Raw genomic sequence first — 17,436 nt, forward strand, 5'->3', positions numbered from 1 at the left:
AAAAAAACTGTATACAACTTGTTTTGTCATTCATAATAATGGTTATTAAGTTATTAAAAAAAAAATCATTGTTATTTATTTTCTAATCATTATATTTAATGATTAATTAAAAATATTATATAAAGGTACGCTTATAAACCATCTATGCCACCTAATACTAGTGATGAAACAAAATGCAAATCGCCATGTTTGTAGAAATGTATGGTAAATTCAAAATTGTATTGTAAATATAGATATTAGATATACATATTTAGCAATAAGCGCTAATACTGAATACATACAGCCATACAGGTGTTTCGGTGGTATATAAAAGTAGGTATATACTATAACGATGTAACTATAGACAACAACTTTGAGTAGCTTATCCCCAAACTATAAGACTTCCTTACACATTTTAAGGCTTATTAAGTTTGTATAGACTTCAAGTAAAGTATAATTATTAGTTTTCCAAATATATTATGTTATTTTCTTGTCTTCGAAAATGTCTTCGCATTAAAATACATTGTAATAATAGTTAATATTAATGCTCAAAAGGTTTTAGGCAATATATTATTTATATTATGTTATTGTATTAATTATATGAGGTAAATCTACGCAAATTCCATCTCAAACACTTTCATTTTTTAAATTCCTGTAAAAATTTCTCAAAAAAAATGGTAGAAACCCATAAAATATGAAAAAGAGCAACTTTTTTTAAACAAAATGTTGATAGTATTTTTGTTACAAGACTACAGTAATTTTTTTAAATGGTACTTCAGTGACTCATGTATAATCTTCACCAAGCTCCATTTTTTTAAAGTAAAAAAACCACAACTTTAATACTTTTTAGGTCCATTATTATATGTTGCAGAAGGGAGCAATTTCCTGGGAAAATTTTTTCAACATGATATTATAATATATACAATAAACGATTTTTCCACGATAAAAAAAAATGCTCAATTGGATACTCATTCGCGGTCTATTATTAACACAATTAATTTAATACAAATGCAGAATAGTTCTCTACAAACACGGTTAGTTATATTTTCGCTTACTTCAAACAATTCAATAATAACCCCATGTTTTATATATTATATTCTATAACTGTATAAGTATAATTAAATGTATATTTTATATATGTATTATTACATTACTATAGGTATTGAACATTTTTGTTTTTACTATACCCATGTACCTCTATATTATAGCATATCGACAATCGTGCAAATCGATGATTCATTTTTTTACGCATATAACATTTAACAATAATAAATTAAACCAGATACATATTATATATAAGACATAATGCCTCGATCGAACACTATATATAGCTGTAATAATAACAATGATGATGATGATTGTTATGCTACAACCGTTCTATTTATTTTGTCCTTTCGCTGCATCGCATTATTGCGCGATCCCCTAGCTGCAGCTTGGCCGCGCGTCTTCATATTAAACGAACGGTTATATACGTATATACAATATTATCTGCCCGTTGGGGTAGTTCTAAAACGATTAGCATCACGTCCGCACCCGCTATAGCGTTATATTAGAATAATATACACACACAGCATATTCGTGTGTGTGTATATGGTGTATATGTATTATAACGACCGGCGGTAAATTCGGCGGTTTTCCCATGAGGACGCGAGCAGGCCGCCGGCGAAGACAACGACGAATCCCACAAGTACAAGGCCAATTACACGTTTACCTATATATATAAATGTACGCGTTCATGGCATCGGGCGACGTATACTCTTTTATATTATTTGTACGCGAGTTTCGCCCCTCCGGGATCGATCGGGTGTACAAATTCGCTACTGCAGACTCGCGTGGCAACCCGACCCCGACGACTCACTACTATATATAATATAATATAATGTAATATATGACGATAATGTGCGGCTATATAACGTTTCGACGTCGAGGTCCGTATAAACGGACATTGTATAATATACTGCTGCAGGGGTGTGTGTGTGTATGTGAGTGTGTTTAATGCAATAAAATTGTCAACGCGCGACACAATGTCCTCTCGTCGCCACTGCGCGAAGCCAATCGTCCGGTTGACGGATCTCTATATGGAATAAAATAATAATATTATACAAAACGAATGTGTGACGTGACGCGGTCGTCCTCCGCGCGTATTAGGCGTATTATATTCGGCGAATTCAATTGAAATCAAACCAAAAAAACCACAGCGTTGTCCGAACGACAGCCTCGCACACTATTTTTATTATATTAAATAATATTTAATACACCGTCCAACACCACAACAACTATATACGTCAAGTTTATACATACATATATAATAAATATTATGCATGTTTAATATTTAACGAACCACATGAACATGCGCGCTGCACATCATCTCCAGTTTCAGACAGTTTCGCCCTTTCCCGCACACAAACCAAACACCAGCCGCAGTCGTCGTATTTATTATAGTACCTATACCGCAGAAGTGGACAGCTTGACAGTTTTTTTTTTAAGATGAAGACTTCCCTTATTAGTGATAACACACACAATTAATAAATAATCTCTAACATATTACCTATATGTATAGTATTCCTATATCATCACATGATTTGTAATCGCTATAATAATAACAATAATAAAAATTTAAGTACCTATCCAACAAAAAGGACGTTTACATAATAAGTTTCGTCAACGTGAACTTATAACAAAGAAACTAGTATGTATAATCGATATAGTTATATTAATCTGTTATACCTATTCTTATATGCTGCAGAAATTTAGATAAATGCTTATTTTTAATATTGTTTTAGAATTAAAATATTTTGACAAATCTAAATTGAATATAAATAATATTATATCTTCTATAGACAAATGTGGCACAATGTTAATACATTTTAAATATGCATAGTTTGATCTGAGTTGTTAATTGTTGTTTATTGTTATATTTTTACCGGTATCATTGATTGACAATATAATTTAAGTTAAATTAGTAACGTCCAGCTAATGTAAAAGTAAATTTATAATGTTTCAAATGTGGTTCAGATGCAACATTTTAGCAAACAGAAATTAAAATCATTTGGTACTTTTGACAAAATGTCCGTCTAGGTGCAACGATGTACAGTTGAATAAAAGTGGGGATATAATTTATTTCATTACTGTTCAAACATAAAGATAATAAGTATAATCTTCTTCACATATAGCTCAATGTAGCTGTGTTCAAATAATATATAGGTATACGATAATATATAATATAATTTAGGTATATATAATACAGTATGTAGCTTTATAGGATAATAATATATAGACTTCGCTGGAAAAACTAAAAGAGAAAAAGGTTATTTTTCTGAGAGATTTTAAACTGTTTATATAATATATATAATATATATATATATATATATAAACGACGCGTTGTCAAAACGGGCACAGACGGTTTGATAATTCTGAAATGCTGCTGTTTAACATTCAATTTGCATTTGATTTGCGTCCAACCCTTGGGGACGCGCCTCGGGGCATCGGTCAAATTAATGTCTGAATACATCAGTTTATATAAACGTTCATAAAACGCGGATTAAAGGGTTAGGATAAAAGGTGCCTTTTTCAAGTACGACACGGGGCGTGTACGATCGCACACTATAATATACTGCTGCAGCTATATATACATGTATAACACTGTACTCTACACCCCGAGATTACTATCACCCATGTGTTTGGTCATATATGTAGTGAAAACATCGTTTTCCAACATAATATTATATTATGTGTACGTATAATATATAATATACCAAAAACATATTATAGTGTAAGTACACGTCGCGCGCGTAGAAAAGGGTTCCACTAAATCAATCACTCCGCGCCCAGCGCACACAGCACCGCTGCTGCTGTGCGACATTGTCCGGAAAGGATAGAATAATATAATATTTATACGAATAATAATATGAACTGTAAAAAGCTTATACAGCTGAAATGTGATGGTAAACCGATACGATTGAGTGTTATTGAATCGCATAACGGACTTGCGGGTTTCCGTTGATCCAAATAATACACCGATGCAGTACAATATCACGGTGACACGTGCGAACAATCAGTTGTCCAAAAATTCGTGAATATTGATGAAATATGAATATACTGAATATAGAGCAATTATATGTATAATGTAACGTGTTTAGAATCGGCTGTCTTCAAAATAATATACCAAAACCGGCAAACCGTTCAGACGACGATCTCGTTCGACTTCACTGTAAGAAATATTTGAGCACGCTTACTAGAACACCATGACAAAGCATCTGTCTAAATAAAGTCTTAAGAATCACTCATTTTCTATATAAGTAAACTATCCTAAAAAAGAATAGAAAGAAACTACGGTGAGTCTAGCCGACATAAGTTAATATGTTGATACTTAAATTAACGATGATAATATTTCAAAATTAAATAAAAATAAGAGAGAAAGAGAGAACAGTAAAAATCTTACCTAATCAAAGGGCAATAACAAACACGTGGTTAAAAATAAATTATTGTATATCTATTTCATCACTGATGACTTTCGTAGTATATATTATTAACACAGCAAAGAACCAATACGAGCTGCAGTGAGACTGAAGGAAGCGTTACTTTCCGAAAAGGTATTTGTAATCTGTAGAGATATTTTAAAGCCTATACCCTATACCTACAATAATAATATCATGACGAGACATTTTGCGAACGTTTGCAATAAAAAAACATTTGATAAACATGGGTATTAAGTGTATTAAAGCCCATAAATTAATAACTCCTCGTGATCAGAAAAAGTGAGATTTGTATATTATGTACAATGTACGAAATATTATATACAAAATTGTATTCACCACCTTCCCCCTTTGGAACTGGTCATGGACCATCGTATAGTCCTGGTATAGCTATTACAAAGATAGACATATACGTACAGGATTACATAGGTGCTAAATAAAATATAAAAGATTAATTCTGATAAATTTCGATCATAATTTTTACAGTCCTGTACGTCTATAATGATCGACTCGATGCAAGTGAAAAAATATGCCAAAACCACGAAGTTCACCGCCGTATCCCCCCTGAAATATATTTAGTGTGTGTGTGTGTGTAGAATAAGTTAAAGGTATATTATATAGACGCAAAGTAGTACGCCGGCCGGGAAGACGAAGCAAAATATAAATGGAAAGAATGAAAGAAGAAAAAAAAACAATGAACGTGTTGTCAAATTAAACGCATATACACCGCCGACGCCGCCGCCACTCTACCCCCCAGCGGGGACTCGATGTGGCCAAAGAGATCTGAGGTGTCGGCGGTTGCAACGGAATAAGACTTTATATATATATATATATATACACGTAAGTACGCATAATATTATATACATACATGTCATATATATATATGGGTACGGGCGCGCGCGAGTTTCCGTCCATTTTGTGTCGGCGAATTTGTGCACTATCATCGTGTTATTGCTTGTGCTTTGGTATTCTGGTTACAAAGGGAAACGCCGGCTCTTGGCACTTTACAATATAATTACAGGCCACCGCCGCCGCCGCCTCGACGGTCCTGGTCCGACACTCTATTTCGGATACTTTTTTTTTTACGCGCGTATTATAATACTCTGTGTATGCATACTTCCCCTCGCCCGCACCTCGATCACTATTATATATATTACGTTCTCCACGGCTCTGTATAGTTGTGTACCGACGCTTTTATTTTATTATTATTATTTGATATACATTTTTTTTCTATTATTATTATTATTTTTTTTTCATCCGCCTTACACGCGCATAGCTACACCTTGTTTGCCTTTCAATCAAATACATGAAATCGTCCGACACATCACAAACGACGACGACTCTTTCGTTATACCAAGCCGCCGCCGTCGAAACCCTACACACAAGCGTATTATATTATATAGTCACATCACATCTATATATCATCATCATCATCATCATTATTATATTATGTATATATACTAATTCGGTATATACTCAATACACACAGATATATATATATATATATATATATTATGTATATATTGCAGCAGGAGCAGCAGCAGCACACTGCTTTTTTATACATAATATTATATATAGGTATAATATGTATATTATATATATGGGAATAGGCACTCGCAGTCGTATATTATTATTTTTTTTTATTACGTACCTTATAATATAATATTATGTATATGCGTATACAGAACGATGGCGTTACAACAAACGTCCCGTCATTTCAATAATAATAATAATCTATTTATATTCATAAGTCATCGTTTTTTAGTGTTTTAATGCGCGGCGTCCGCAGCAGACTGCAGCGGCGGCGGCGCTCCAAATGTCTCGTGCGATGACGTGCTTTGCCGCCGCGCGTTATATAGCGCAGGTACATAATATTGTTTGACCGAAATCCGACACGAGACACACACCGCCGACGGAATAGAGATATCTATACAATAATATGTGTTTGTCGTCGTTATTTTCAATTTTATTTTGTTTTTTGTCGTTCCGTTATTACCCCTTTACTAACAATCACTCATTCGTTCGACAACTTTACTGCAACTCGGCTATGCACACACGTCGTAGTGTACCTAATGCATTTCGACGAATAAAGGCACAACCAGGCTCAATATAATCAGGAGTGGAGGCTAAAATCATATAAGCTGGCACAGACCCTCAGTGCCTTTGCAATCTCTGCAGTATCTCACCATATTATAGTAGATATTATTAATTAATGTTATATAGAAATTTATATATCACGAGTGTTTTAACAAATTAATTTTTGAAATAAAGACACTTCGGTTTATTTGTCTAGTGAAAAGTTTACAGAAATTATAAAAGAACTTCAAAGTGCAAAACAGGCAAGACATCAAGTAGGTACATTGTATTGACACGTAATGTTGGCTGGCCAAGGGTATAATGTAAACGATGTTTTTGTATAACAAAATTTACTACCGATAGCGATGTATAAATGGTGAAAAAAAACTATTCAACTATTGTACCTAAAAATACAATCAAAGTTTAATATTTCCAAATAAATAATAATATAGAATGAATAATATAAGAAATAAGTATATTATTTATTAGTTTTAGGTCGTTAATATAATAAAAATCTTAATCCATAAGTAATACGTCTGACGACTGATTATGTATAAAACGTATTCTATAATATTCTTAATAATTATGTGAATCTTATACTCAAGCCCATTGGCGTCCCTAGGGATGGGGAAAATGGGACACAGGTCATCTCCCTAGAATTTTAAATCTGTTTCTCAATGGTAGGCCATGACCACATTCCCGCATTATATAACAAATTTTAAAATAATTTGTTTTACACGAAATCTTATCTTATCGTTGCTGGAGACGCTGGAGTGCTCATTTGACAATAAATCACTAGCCGATATATAATAATGTAGTATAATTTTAATTTTTAATTTTATTTTATACAGGCTGCTTAGCCCAAAGTACAGTAATAAGTAAGTAAATTATACATGAAAACAGTAAGTCAGTGGAAGTGAAACGGAACTAGGTATCTAGATTAGTTTAAGAACGAAGTGTGGACGTTAGCAAGGCGCATTATGCGGATAATTTGATAGTTCAAACTATAATTAGTGGTGTTCATATGAATAGCAAGAGTGGTGGTAGAGCAGGTCAAACGTGGAGGGACTCGAATCTTGATGAGGGAATAAGGAGTGTATAGATGCGTCGGCTGAACCGTCAATGAGGTTTCGGAGGAACTTCAAGTTAATGTCAACTCTTCTATCGGCTAGCGTTGATAGACGATGCTCATGGAGAACTGGTAAGTATAGTCATGCAACGGGTGTGGGATGTTATCCATAGGATAAAAATTGCCTTTGGACTCGATCAATGATTGCAGAGTCGTAGGCTGTGTAAGGATCCGACAAACTAAACCATACTCAAACAGGGGTCGCACTAAGGAACAATAGAGATAACCTAACCTTCAGCGGAGAAATAAGCTTAAAGTCGGACGATGTTTGCTTTATGAACCCTTATAGTGTCTTATACGTTATATACGCAGTCTTATAATCTAATACCTAATATTAATATAATTATGTTAATAGTGTCATCTGGTATTTATAATTAGAATTTAGAATCTCTAAAAAATTAATATTATATCCTAAAAACGTTTAAATACCTGGGGGAGCTAAGCAGCCCCCTCATAATTTCGCCTATGCCTATTACGATTACAACGGCGATGATTCAAAAACGTCTTGTCAACCAAGTATGCTATTTTTATTATTATTTTTCAAAGACAGATTTGGCTGTGGAGCTATTTGGCTGTGGATTTACTGTGGAGTAATCGTCATAATAATTGTATAATACATATTATGTCGTGCCGCTTCTCGCTACGACTGGTGGACGGACGGTATTGTGACTACTCGAATCTACCACCTGCATATGACGTACTGCAGTTCATGAACTACTGAAACGTTTCGTTACGATAAGCTCCAAACCGTCGGATAGTTTTTACAACGTCACGGGATAAAAACGCAATGAGATATATAATTGCTCGGGAAAAAGTTGCCGGAGTTCGCTTTGTTTTCGTAAACGCCTGTATATATAGAAATAATTAAAAGTCCAATACAACGACAGTGTTCTCCCATTGAAACGTAGTTAATGAATACTTATTGTAAAGAGTAAAGAACTAAAGACCGTCTTTTGTCTCACTAGCGACGGACTACTACAACTCTCTTATATATATACCAACCTAACTATGTTTACAATACAGAGTGATCAACATTTAAGGTCACAGCAATTTTCTCGTATAAACATATTATGCAAAATAGCGTAAAACTTACCATAAAATCAAAAATATTGTTAATTTCTATGTTGTTTTATTCATTTTCTATTTTGTTCTATTTTTCATTTTCTTAATCGCTAATAACGATTATCAAACAATAATACAAATCTGTATCACAAACTCTGTCTTTTTAGCAGAAGCTCCGCTTTTGTAAAGATAGAACCAATGTATTTTTAATGTATCTTCTTGTGTCATATAACTCATATATGTTACTAAAATTTGTAATTTGGTGTCAAATAAATATTATTATTATTATTAAAACTTAATAACACAATAATTATCTCAATCATTAAAAAACTCGTTTTTCAATTTTAGTATATGTACTCATTTGATATATACGTATTATAACTTATAAGTGGATCGCGGTGTATACTCGTCTGGATGTCTACGTGATATGCTTATGTATTAAGTTATAAAATTACATATAGGTGAAGACATTTTTTTGAATTTACCTTACCTAAATATTATACCATTTGGTAATAGATTAAGAGGATTAGCTAATCTCTAGAGCGTTTGATGAATTTCTTACATCGGGATTCGAGAATACAGATAAGCACAGTACGTTGAACATAGATGAGACGCAATACAATGTTTAAAAACTTTAAATTACCAGGCATAGATAGTATTACATTACTTCGTTTAATTACTAAAATGTATAAGGAAACCTATTTGTATAAGGTATACCTACGTGATAATTGCAAAAAATTAATGAATTTGAATCGTTTAAATTTTAAAAGTTGAACCACCCACCGTCCCCCCCCTTTCATCACACACTTACAAAAGTAAACACTTGCCAAATTTATTATTGATAAACGATAAAATTATATGTGTTTCATCACATTTTTATTCTATAAAAATTGTTTTCTCTATTTTGCACGCTTATATAATATGATAAAATCACTGTTACAGCATAACACGAAATTCTGATGGTATCTATAAATATTACACGGGGGTAACATACACAAGCCCGCGTGGAATATAATTTAACAGCGCATCGTAAAAGCTCGGAAAAACGTTCACGACTGCTGAAGATGAAGACTATATAAGTCTATAACCGTTTATCGTAAGCTAAAGGTAAGATTAAGAACTAAACAGCGTACCTAATTTATTATACTTATATATTATATATTAGACACATTTTAATATTTTATGCTTACAGGGTGTGCGGGGGAGCGCCGTGTGTATTACCTATTACTTATTTATTATAAATTGACGGCATAAGTCATTTGTATAAATTATATAACATACGCACATAATAATTACAGATATAGAAATAATACTAAATAATAATTATTTAGGCCATAGGAATACTAAGTTAGCCTGACTACTCGATGTCTCGATGTATCTAAATTTATCCGTTCTATTATGTGTGTATAATATATGTGTGTGTGTTTGTGTCATCGTCGTCTTCTTATATACGTTATGCTTATATGCACTTGGCGCGCCGGAAGATCGTTTCCATTGATGTATTTCTCCACGCTTTTATCACTCTCTATCTTCCTCGCTCTCTCTGTCTCTTTCTATGTCTATCTCTCCCTCTCTCCGGTCCTTCTTGCCTACATCAATGTACACACCACCCCAGCGTCGAACAAAAGACTACACACGCCGATTATACGGTCGGCGAAGTCGCTTTTAAAGGCCACGGCGCGCGTATGTAGACACAACGGTCGCGATAATTGTTTCCGGCGTTTGGAACACTCGCGCCCGCCGCGTATATAACGATGATGTTTAGCGAGGAAACATACGGACGCGGCCGCCCAGAAAAGGGGAACGATAACGTCTCCTACCCGAACGCACACTGCCACACACACATAGGTACACGTCGCACGTCGTCGTCGTGTAAATCGTACGCGTTTGACTAGTGTGGGTGCGACGAGGATTCGCCTTTTCAAATGCTTACGCGTTTTACATTTATTTTTCGATCGATCGAATATCGTACGTCAAAGTGAACGCCCGGCGACTCGACTATATAGGTACGCGCATATTATGGCATAATATATATATATATAAGACGATTAAGCTATAAGTTCTAATATAGGTATATCTGTAAGTGAATGCTTGTTTCAGTGTTATAATAACTATCTACATAATGTACGCAGTGATATGATTTTTGGAATTTTTAAATATATGCTCACTGCTTACATTTAATTATACGAACCGTATTTTTAAATACTTAGATTTTTCTCTCCATTTGAGCCGTGGATCTATATGGTGATAACATTTTTTTTTTCTAATGAGAACCAACCTGTTTTTACTGCAAAATAATAATCCTTAAATATGATTTAACAAAAATATAATATTATGTAATAATATTGAATTTAGTATCCATTATATTCAAACTATTTGTACAAATTATAAAATGTTGTTAGATTAATATTATTTGTTAAAAACTTAGTCTCCATATATCCCAAACCTATTATTGTGTATACTTAAATATTACCCTAATGGTAAGACATGGTGGGTTAGCGTATGGTTATCGATTATAGATTAGGCTATGGTGCAGCAACTTAGAACTACACGTTCTAATTTCGAATGGGATACCTACATAAAAATTATAATAAAATTATCTATAGTTAACGATTTAAAGTGAAAAAGGGTGATTCTTATTTGAAAATAATAAGTTGGTATCCCCAAAGGATATTCCTTGAACGGTAGGTACATAAGTATGAAAAACGATAGTATTTGTAATTAAAGTTAAAATTCAGAATTTGAATAAGTTCATTATTATAAAGGAAAACATTGATAGCTACCCACTAGTCTCTATTCAGGAAAGGTTAGGTTAACCTAACCTAATCATGGTACCCACTTGTCCATCTTATTTTTAAATACAATATAGACAAATGTGCGCAGTAATTTTTACTACCTATATACTCTTTTTATTCGCTGTAGGTACCTGGTACCTATACGTTTTTAGTTTAATATACATAGAATCGATAAATGTTTACTCTGAAAGTCAGTTACACTTATAGTATTAGGTATACATATAACACCTGTTAACAGAAATACATAAAAATCAGATTGAGATGAATTTAATTAACGCAGTGACGTGCAAGACCAAACAATCTATCTAATAACAATATAAGCGATTATATATACACAACTATAGATAACAGATAACTATACATAACATACATAACAATTCATAATAAAATATTTAACGTTTAAAATGTATGCCAGCCGGCCAGCATAGTTATTTACTTATTTCTGTTTAGAAAACAAAGAATCACATTTTGAAACGTTTTGTTTTTTACGTATAACAAGTTTAAAAACTTGGTAATTTATTTCGATCAACATCGGCAACCCCGAACTTATTTTGAATTTAAACTATTGTTACTATACCTATATAACCTACATATACTATATATTATTGCAGACGCTTGAGAATATCAGCTAAACGTTTTTTAAACAAAATGAAAACACAAAAACTTAAGTGATCAAAGGAATCTTGTTTTCTTCGTTTAAAAAGTTAAACATAAAATGAAATATTTAAATACCGTTGACTACGTTCTGTGTATCTTACTTTTTAGCTGATAGTTTGTTACCTGTATAGCCGTCTAGGTAGGTATGCGCATATAATAATATCAATGAAAAAAATAAGTTAGAACCATGTTACATGAACACTATAGGTACGTGCTATCATAATTATTTAAAACGTATACGGTTGTCATAGTATGGAATGTGATTATAATAATTGTATGCCAAAAAATATATTATATTCGTATGTTGTATTAAAATAAAAATAATAGAAACTTCAAACTAGTTCATCATATAGTCTTACGACAGCGCAATACTAAGAATGGACACTGATGATGGTGTTATGAAACTCGACGGTGGTTTACGCGGTAAATTCGTGTTCAACATTAAGAATGTTATCGGAAGTGGTAAATTTGGAACCGTCATCAAAGGTCAGTAATACATAGATCCCTATACCACGACCGGGTCGGCGGATTTTGTTGGTTGGAAATTGCGTACTTAAATTTAGTAATAATATTGTATTATTATATTATTGTATGTCCTACAACAGGAAGGAATATGTACACGTTTGAAGAGGTCGCCATCAAAATTGAACCCATTCGATCTATGCATTTGCTTAAAGAGAAACAATGCTATAAGATGCTCAATGCCAATAGTACATTTATATATTATTTCATATTGTTATATTGCATACTTAATAGTCAATAATCAATACCATAAGTATTGCAATATATTGAATTTCACAATAATATTAGAAGCTCAAATTTTTTAAGAGGTTCGATACAGGCAGCAATTTAGACGAAACGTTTAGCCAAATAATAAAAAAAAAACAAATAATTTATTTTAGTTATTTTCAAAAACATGTTTCATTTATGATGGTTTCTTCTTTTGTAGGATTTTGTTGGCATTTAATAATTATTGTATGTTGTCACGTGAGCAAAAACAATAATATTGTAGTTAGGTATCGATAACAACAATAGTAATTGGATCAAACATCGAGTTACTAATAGAGTCCAGAGTAACATAAAGACAGTGGTCGGGAGTAGCGCGCTAATTGTAGCACGCTATTTTATTTGTAGCGATTGACGTAGCGTCGCTACATTATGTCTTAGATAGCGAAACACTATAGCGCACTAAACATTTTCGGTTAGCGTAGCGAAAATTATCATTATTTTGTCGCTGCCTACAATCTAATTGATGATAATTAAAATATCAATTATAATTATATTTGTTTATTTATATTATGATAATGATTAGTGTAATAGTGAAGTTTTTGTCCTGGGTCCTGTCCAGTGACCAAATGTAAAATCAGTACAAACTACAAACACTAGTTTTCAAAGAGAACATTTTTAAAAATGTAGCGAAAAAGTAGCATGCTACATCTTAACAATAGCGTTAGAAGCAGCGCGCTACATTAAAAAAAAGTAGCGATAGTGGTAGCTAGCTACTTTTTGGGGGGAGTAACTGTAGCGTTAGCGTGCTACAAAAAACTAGTAGCGTCCCGACCACTGCATAAAGATTATAATATAATATACCTTTTTATACAATTTACATTCTACATGAACCTATTACATTTTGACAAGCTAAATAAACGAATTGAAACTTTCAGCTGTATAAAACTAATAGATTTTAATAAGGTTTAATAATTTTGAAGTTCCAAACTTAAAATTGAATTCTGATTATTGATAGAAGTATAAATATGGGTATAGAAAGATACATGTACAAGCAAAAAATCACGTGTGTTGTGTGTGTGTAACGATGGGAGTTGTTTATTTGAAACTATTTATAATATAAATATACTGTTTTCTTGGATGGTATACGTTCATGGAAAATCGAATTTGAATATTTTTTATTTTGTGTAGGTACCTGTAATCTAAATATTATTGTATATCTTCTATATAATAAGTATATATTTAACCATATAAACGTGAAACTACTTATATACTTATATATTTTGAAACGCCTAACCTCAGAAATTACGCGACCAATTTTTCTGATTCTTTTTTGTTGTGTTCGTAATTGTCTGAACAAGGTTTGTATGAAAGACAATTTTAGAAAAATCCACCAGAAAAGTAGGAAAAGATATTTTAAGTTTAAGATATTAAAGACGGGAATGGGGAGGTGTATGGTGAATAGTGAATAGTGATACACAAATATTTTACACTCAGGTGAAGCCAGGTAATTTAGCTATAGTAATATATATTGCTAAACAATTTTTTCTAATAATTAATTTAAGTAACCTAATGTTTAATTTTTTATGTATAACATTAGTCATTATTACGGCTCGGTTTCAGTAAACGATCATACTATCGACGGCTTACTCAAAATCTATTATTCTGGAAATATAGGAGTGAAATATGTGGCCATGGCTATGGAGTTGTTGGGTCCGTCGTTGAACGAGCTTTTAACGCTTTGCGGGAACAAATTGTCATTAAAAACCGTCCTGATGATCGCTATTCAAATGGTGGGTACCAGCTATATAATATATACATCGACGGACGATGGAATTTATATACGCCATATAAACTATATTACATTGTTATAATTTAAATGCATCGCATCGGATCATTTATGAGCGCCTATAATTATCTGCAACGACACATTATGCCACCGCGGTCGTTGATTGCCCTGCAATATCAATTATATACCTATCTGCCGATTGACGTTCATCATAACTGCATGTGCTGTAACAATATCGGGGGATCAATTAAACGTAAGGCGATCATTATTTAAAAACTATAAACGTTTTTGGAAAAATTATTTTAACGTAATTTGAAGTCGTTAAAAAAAAATTCTAAAAATATGTACACTTTTTTAATGACAACATGAATATTTAATTCCCCATTCCAAAGCAAAATATTGTTCGGTACTTTGATGAACAAAAATCGAATTTTGGAAGAGTAGTTTATGAGTTATTAGTACTTATTACTCATTACTGTTATCGGTATTTAAAGTTTAGATGAGTGGAGTGGTACTGGGGTACCCCACGAAACGCTTATAAAAACTTTAAATACTTATAAGTTATTTATAACTAATAACCTACTTCTCCAAAATTAGACATTTCTAGATCAAAATACGCCGAATAATATTCGGCTCATTGCGTGATATGAAATTAAAATGATAATAATTAAAACTATTTAGCTCTTGTAAATTAAATCTATATCAATTATTTACATTAAAAGTATTAATGCATATTTTATTAAACTTTAGAGGACCATAGTTAATAAACTAGCGAACCAAAATTGATGATATGCCTATCAAAATTTTCAGAAAAAAAAGCTTTACCAGATCCATTAAAAAATATAGTAGTTATTATTTGAAAAAATAAAGTTGATTTTGATATTGATATGATATAAAATACCTGGCGTGTTTAAAAATTTTGAAATAATTATAAAAAAATTGCCTGTTAGAAATAAAGAAACACGTCTTTTTTCGTTTTAACAAAATTCTATGTCATCGATCCAAATCGTTAAAAAAACCCGCGTACAATGACATAAGATACACCCTGTATATTAGTATATTATTCATGTATATTTTAAAAGAAAATGTAAGGTGTAATTTGGCACCAATATAATATAATTTGTGCGCGTATAGATCAGTCAACTGATAATTATACGGACTAATAATTTTCATTGTATGTATATAAATATAATATACATATAACGAAGCTGATGATCAAAATGAAGGTCTCTAATTACGATGTATAAATTAAAATATTTTTGACCGTCACCAAACTGTTTTTTCTAATGAATTTTAGATACCAATACGGACAATATATTGTATAAATACAAAATAGTATATATAAATATTAAATATATTATATATTCCCCTGCAAGCATGCTTAGTTCTCACCCACCCCCACCCTTTTTACTTCTTTAATAATGCAGTTATTCTAAATCTAATTTTATAAATTATATACAAATTCTTGAGATTTTTTGTAATACTTAAGTGTGGTGATACAAAATTCTATTTTTCAAATGAAAACTCTTCTTATTTCTATAAATTAGTTAGTGGATAATTTTATATGGTATGTGGAATTATATTAAAAATTTGAAAATGTGCCACCATTTCACAGATATCCAGAATCGAATACGTCCACCACTGCAAACTGATTCACAGAGACCTAAAACCAGAAAACATATTAATCGGACGACCTAAGCAGACATTGCCGTTCAAAGAGTCGGAGGAGGACATAATATACTTGATCGACTTTGGAATGGCTAAAGCGTACATTGACAGGGCCACCAAAAATCACATACCATACAACACAGAAGTCGGCATATTTGGAACCTATCAATTTATGAGCGCTAACAGTAATTTAAGTATAGGTAAGATAGATGTGGAGTGCATACGTGGTGCGTGCATAATACATATTATATTATAGCCATAATATTAATTTAATAACACAATTCCAATTTCTTACTCATGAAAATACATAATATGCTTCCTATGGATGTTAAAAACTGTAATATTCTTTTAAGACTTTTACTAACAAAATTTAAATTTGGCTACTGGGGCGGCAAATTATAAATATTTAAAATGATACGCATTTCAACCCATTACTTTCAGTATAAAATATGTATTTCTATTGTTATCCACGCAACAAATAATGGTACAATTGAGGCCAATTGATTAATTTTTAAAAAAATGCACTAAGATATTCACACTGCATTTTTTATCAGTTCTACTATTATAACCTTTCCAATATTGATCAACATTATGTACCTAGGTACTACTTACTTATGTAGTATAAGTATATAAAAATAACGTGTCTATGCTTAAACCGTGTGCAGAACAAAGTCGCAGAGACGATTTGGAATCTCTTGGATACGTTTTACTGTACTTGGTCAACGGCACATTACCTTGGATGAAATACTTTGAGAAAGACTATGTTCATGTGAAAAAGTGTGGAGATCTGAAAAAAAAAATCACAACTAAAACTCTTTGTGCTGATTTACCGGGTAGGACATAATACAGTTTAATAATTATCTCATATTCTTATATTGGTATTTTATAACGCCTTGAAGACTGATAATTTTTTTTTTATTTAGAAGAGTTTGGCAAATATTTTGACAACGTAAAAAAATTGGAGTTCTTCGAAACTCCCGACTACGATGAGTTGATAGATCTTTTTCAAACCGTTTACAAACGAGAAAAATTTCCTGATGACAATTTATTCGATTGGTCGACTGCACTATAGCATAACAT

The 17,436-nt window shown here is 32.1% G+C and overlaps 1 protein-coding gene across 1 annotated transcript; it reads left to right on the forward strand.

Annotated features, from left to right (window-relative positions):
- Positions 1-12,550: 12,550 nt before the first annotated feature.
- On the forward strand, positions 12,551-17,428 carry LOC132952679 (casein kinase I-like). The gene is made up of 6 exons (XM_061025036.1): positions 12,551-12,659; positions 12,779-12,883; positions 14,523-14,692; positions 16,304-16,556; positions 17,022-17,189; positions 17,280-17,428. Exons 1-6 carry the CDS (start codon positions 12,551-12,553, stop codon positions 17,426-17,428), a joined length of 954 nt encoding a protein of 317 aa, XP_060881019.1.
- The last annotated feature ends 8 nt before the right edge of the window (positions 17,429-17,436 follow it).

This window comes from Metopolophium dirhodum, chromosome 9 (assembly GCF_019925205.1).
Source record: "Metopolophium dirhodum isolate CAU chromosome 9, ASM1992520v1, whole genome shotgun sequence".
In the NCBI taxonomy this organism is placed as follows: Eukaryota; Metazoa; Arthropoda; class Insecta; order Hemiptera; family Aphididae; genus Metopolophium; species Metopolophium dirhodum.

Excerpts from the sequence above, each read along its gene's own strand:
- LOC132952679 (XM_061025036.1), top strand. The coding sequence starts at position 12,551 with ATGGACACTGATGATGGTGTTATGAAACTCGACGGTGGTTTACGCGGT. Across the intron at positions 14,693-16,303 it reads TGATGATCGCTATTCAAATG|ATATCCAGAATCGAATACGT; the intron begins GTGGGTACCAGC and ends ACCATTTCACAG. Across the intron at positions 17,190-17,279 it reads TCTTTGTGCTGATTTACCGG|AAGAGTTTGGCAAATATTTT; the intron begins GTAGGACATAAT and ends TTTTTTATTTAG.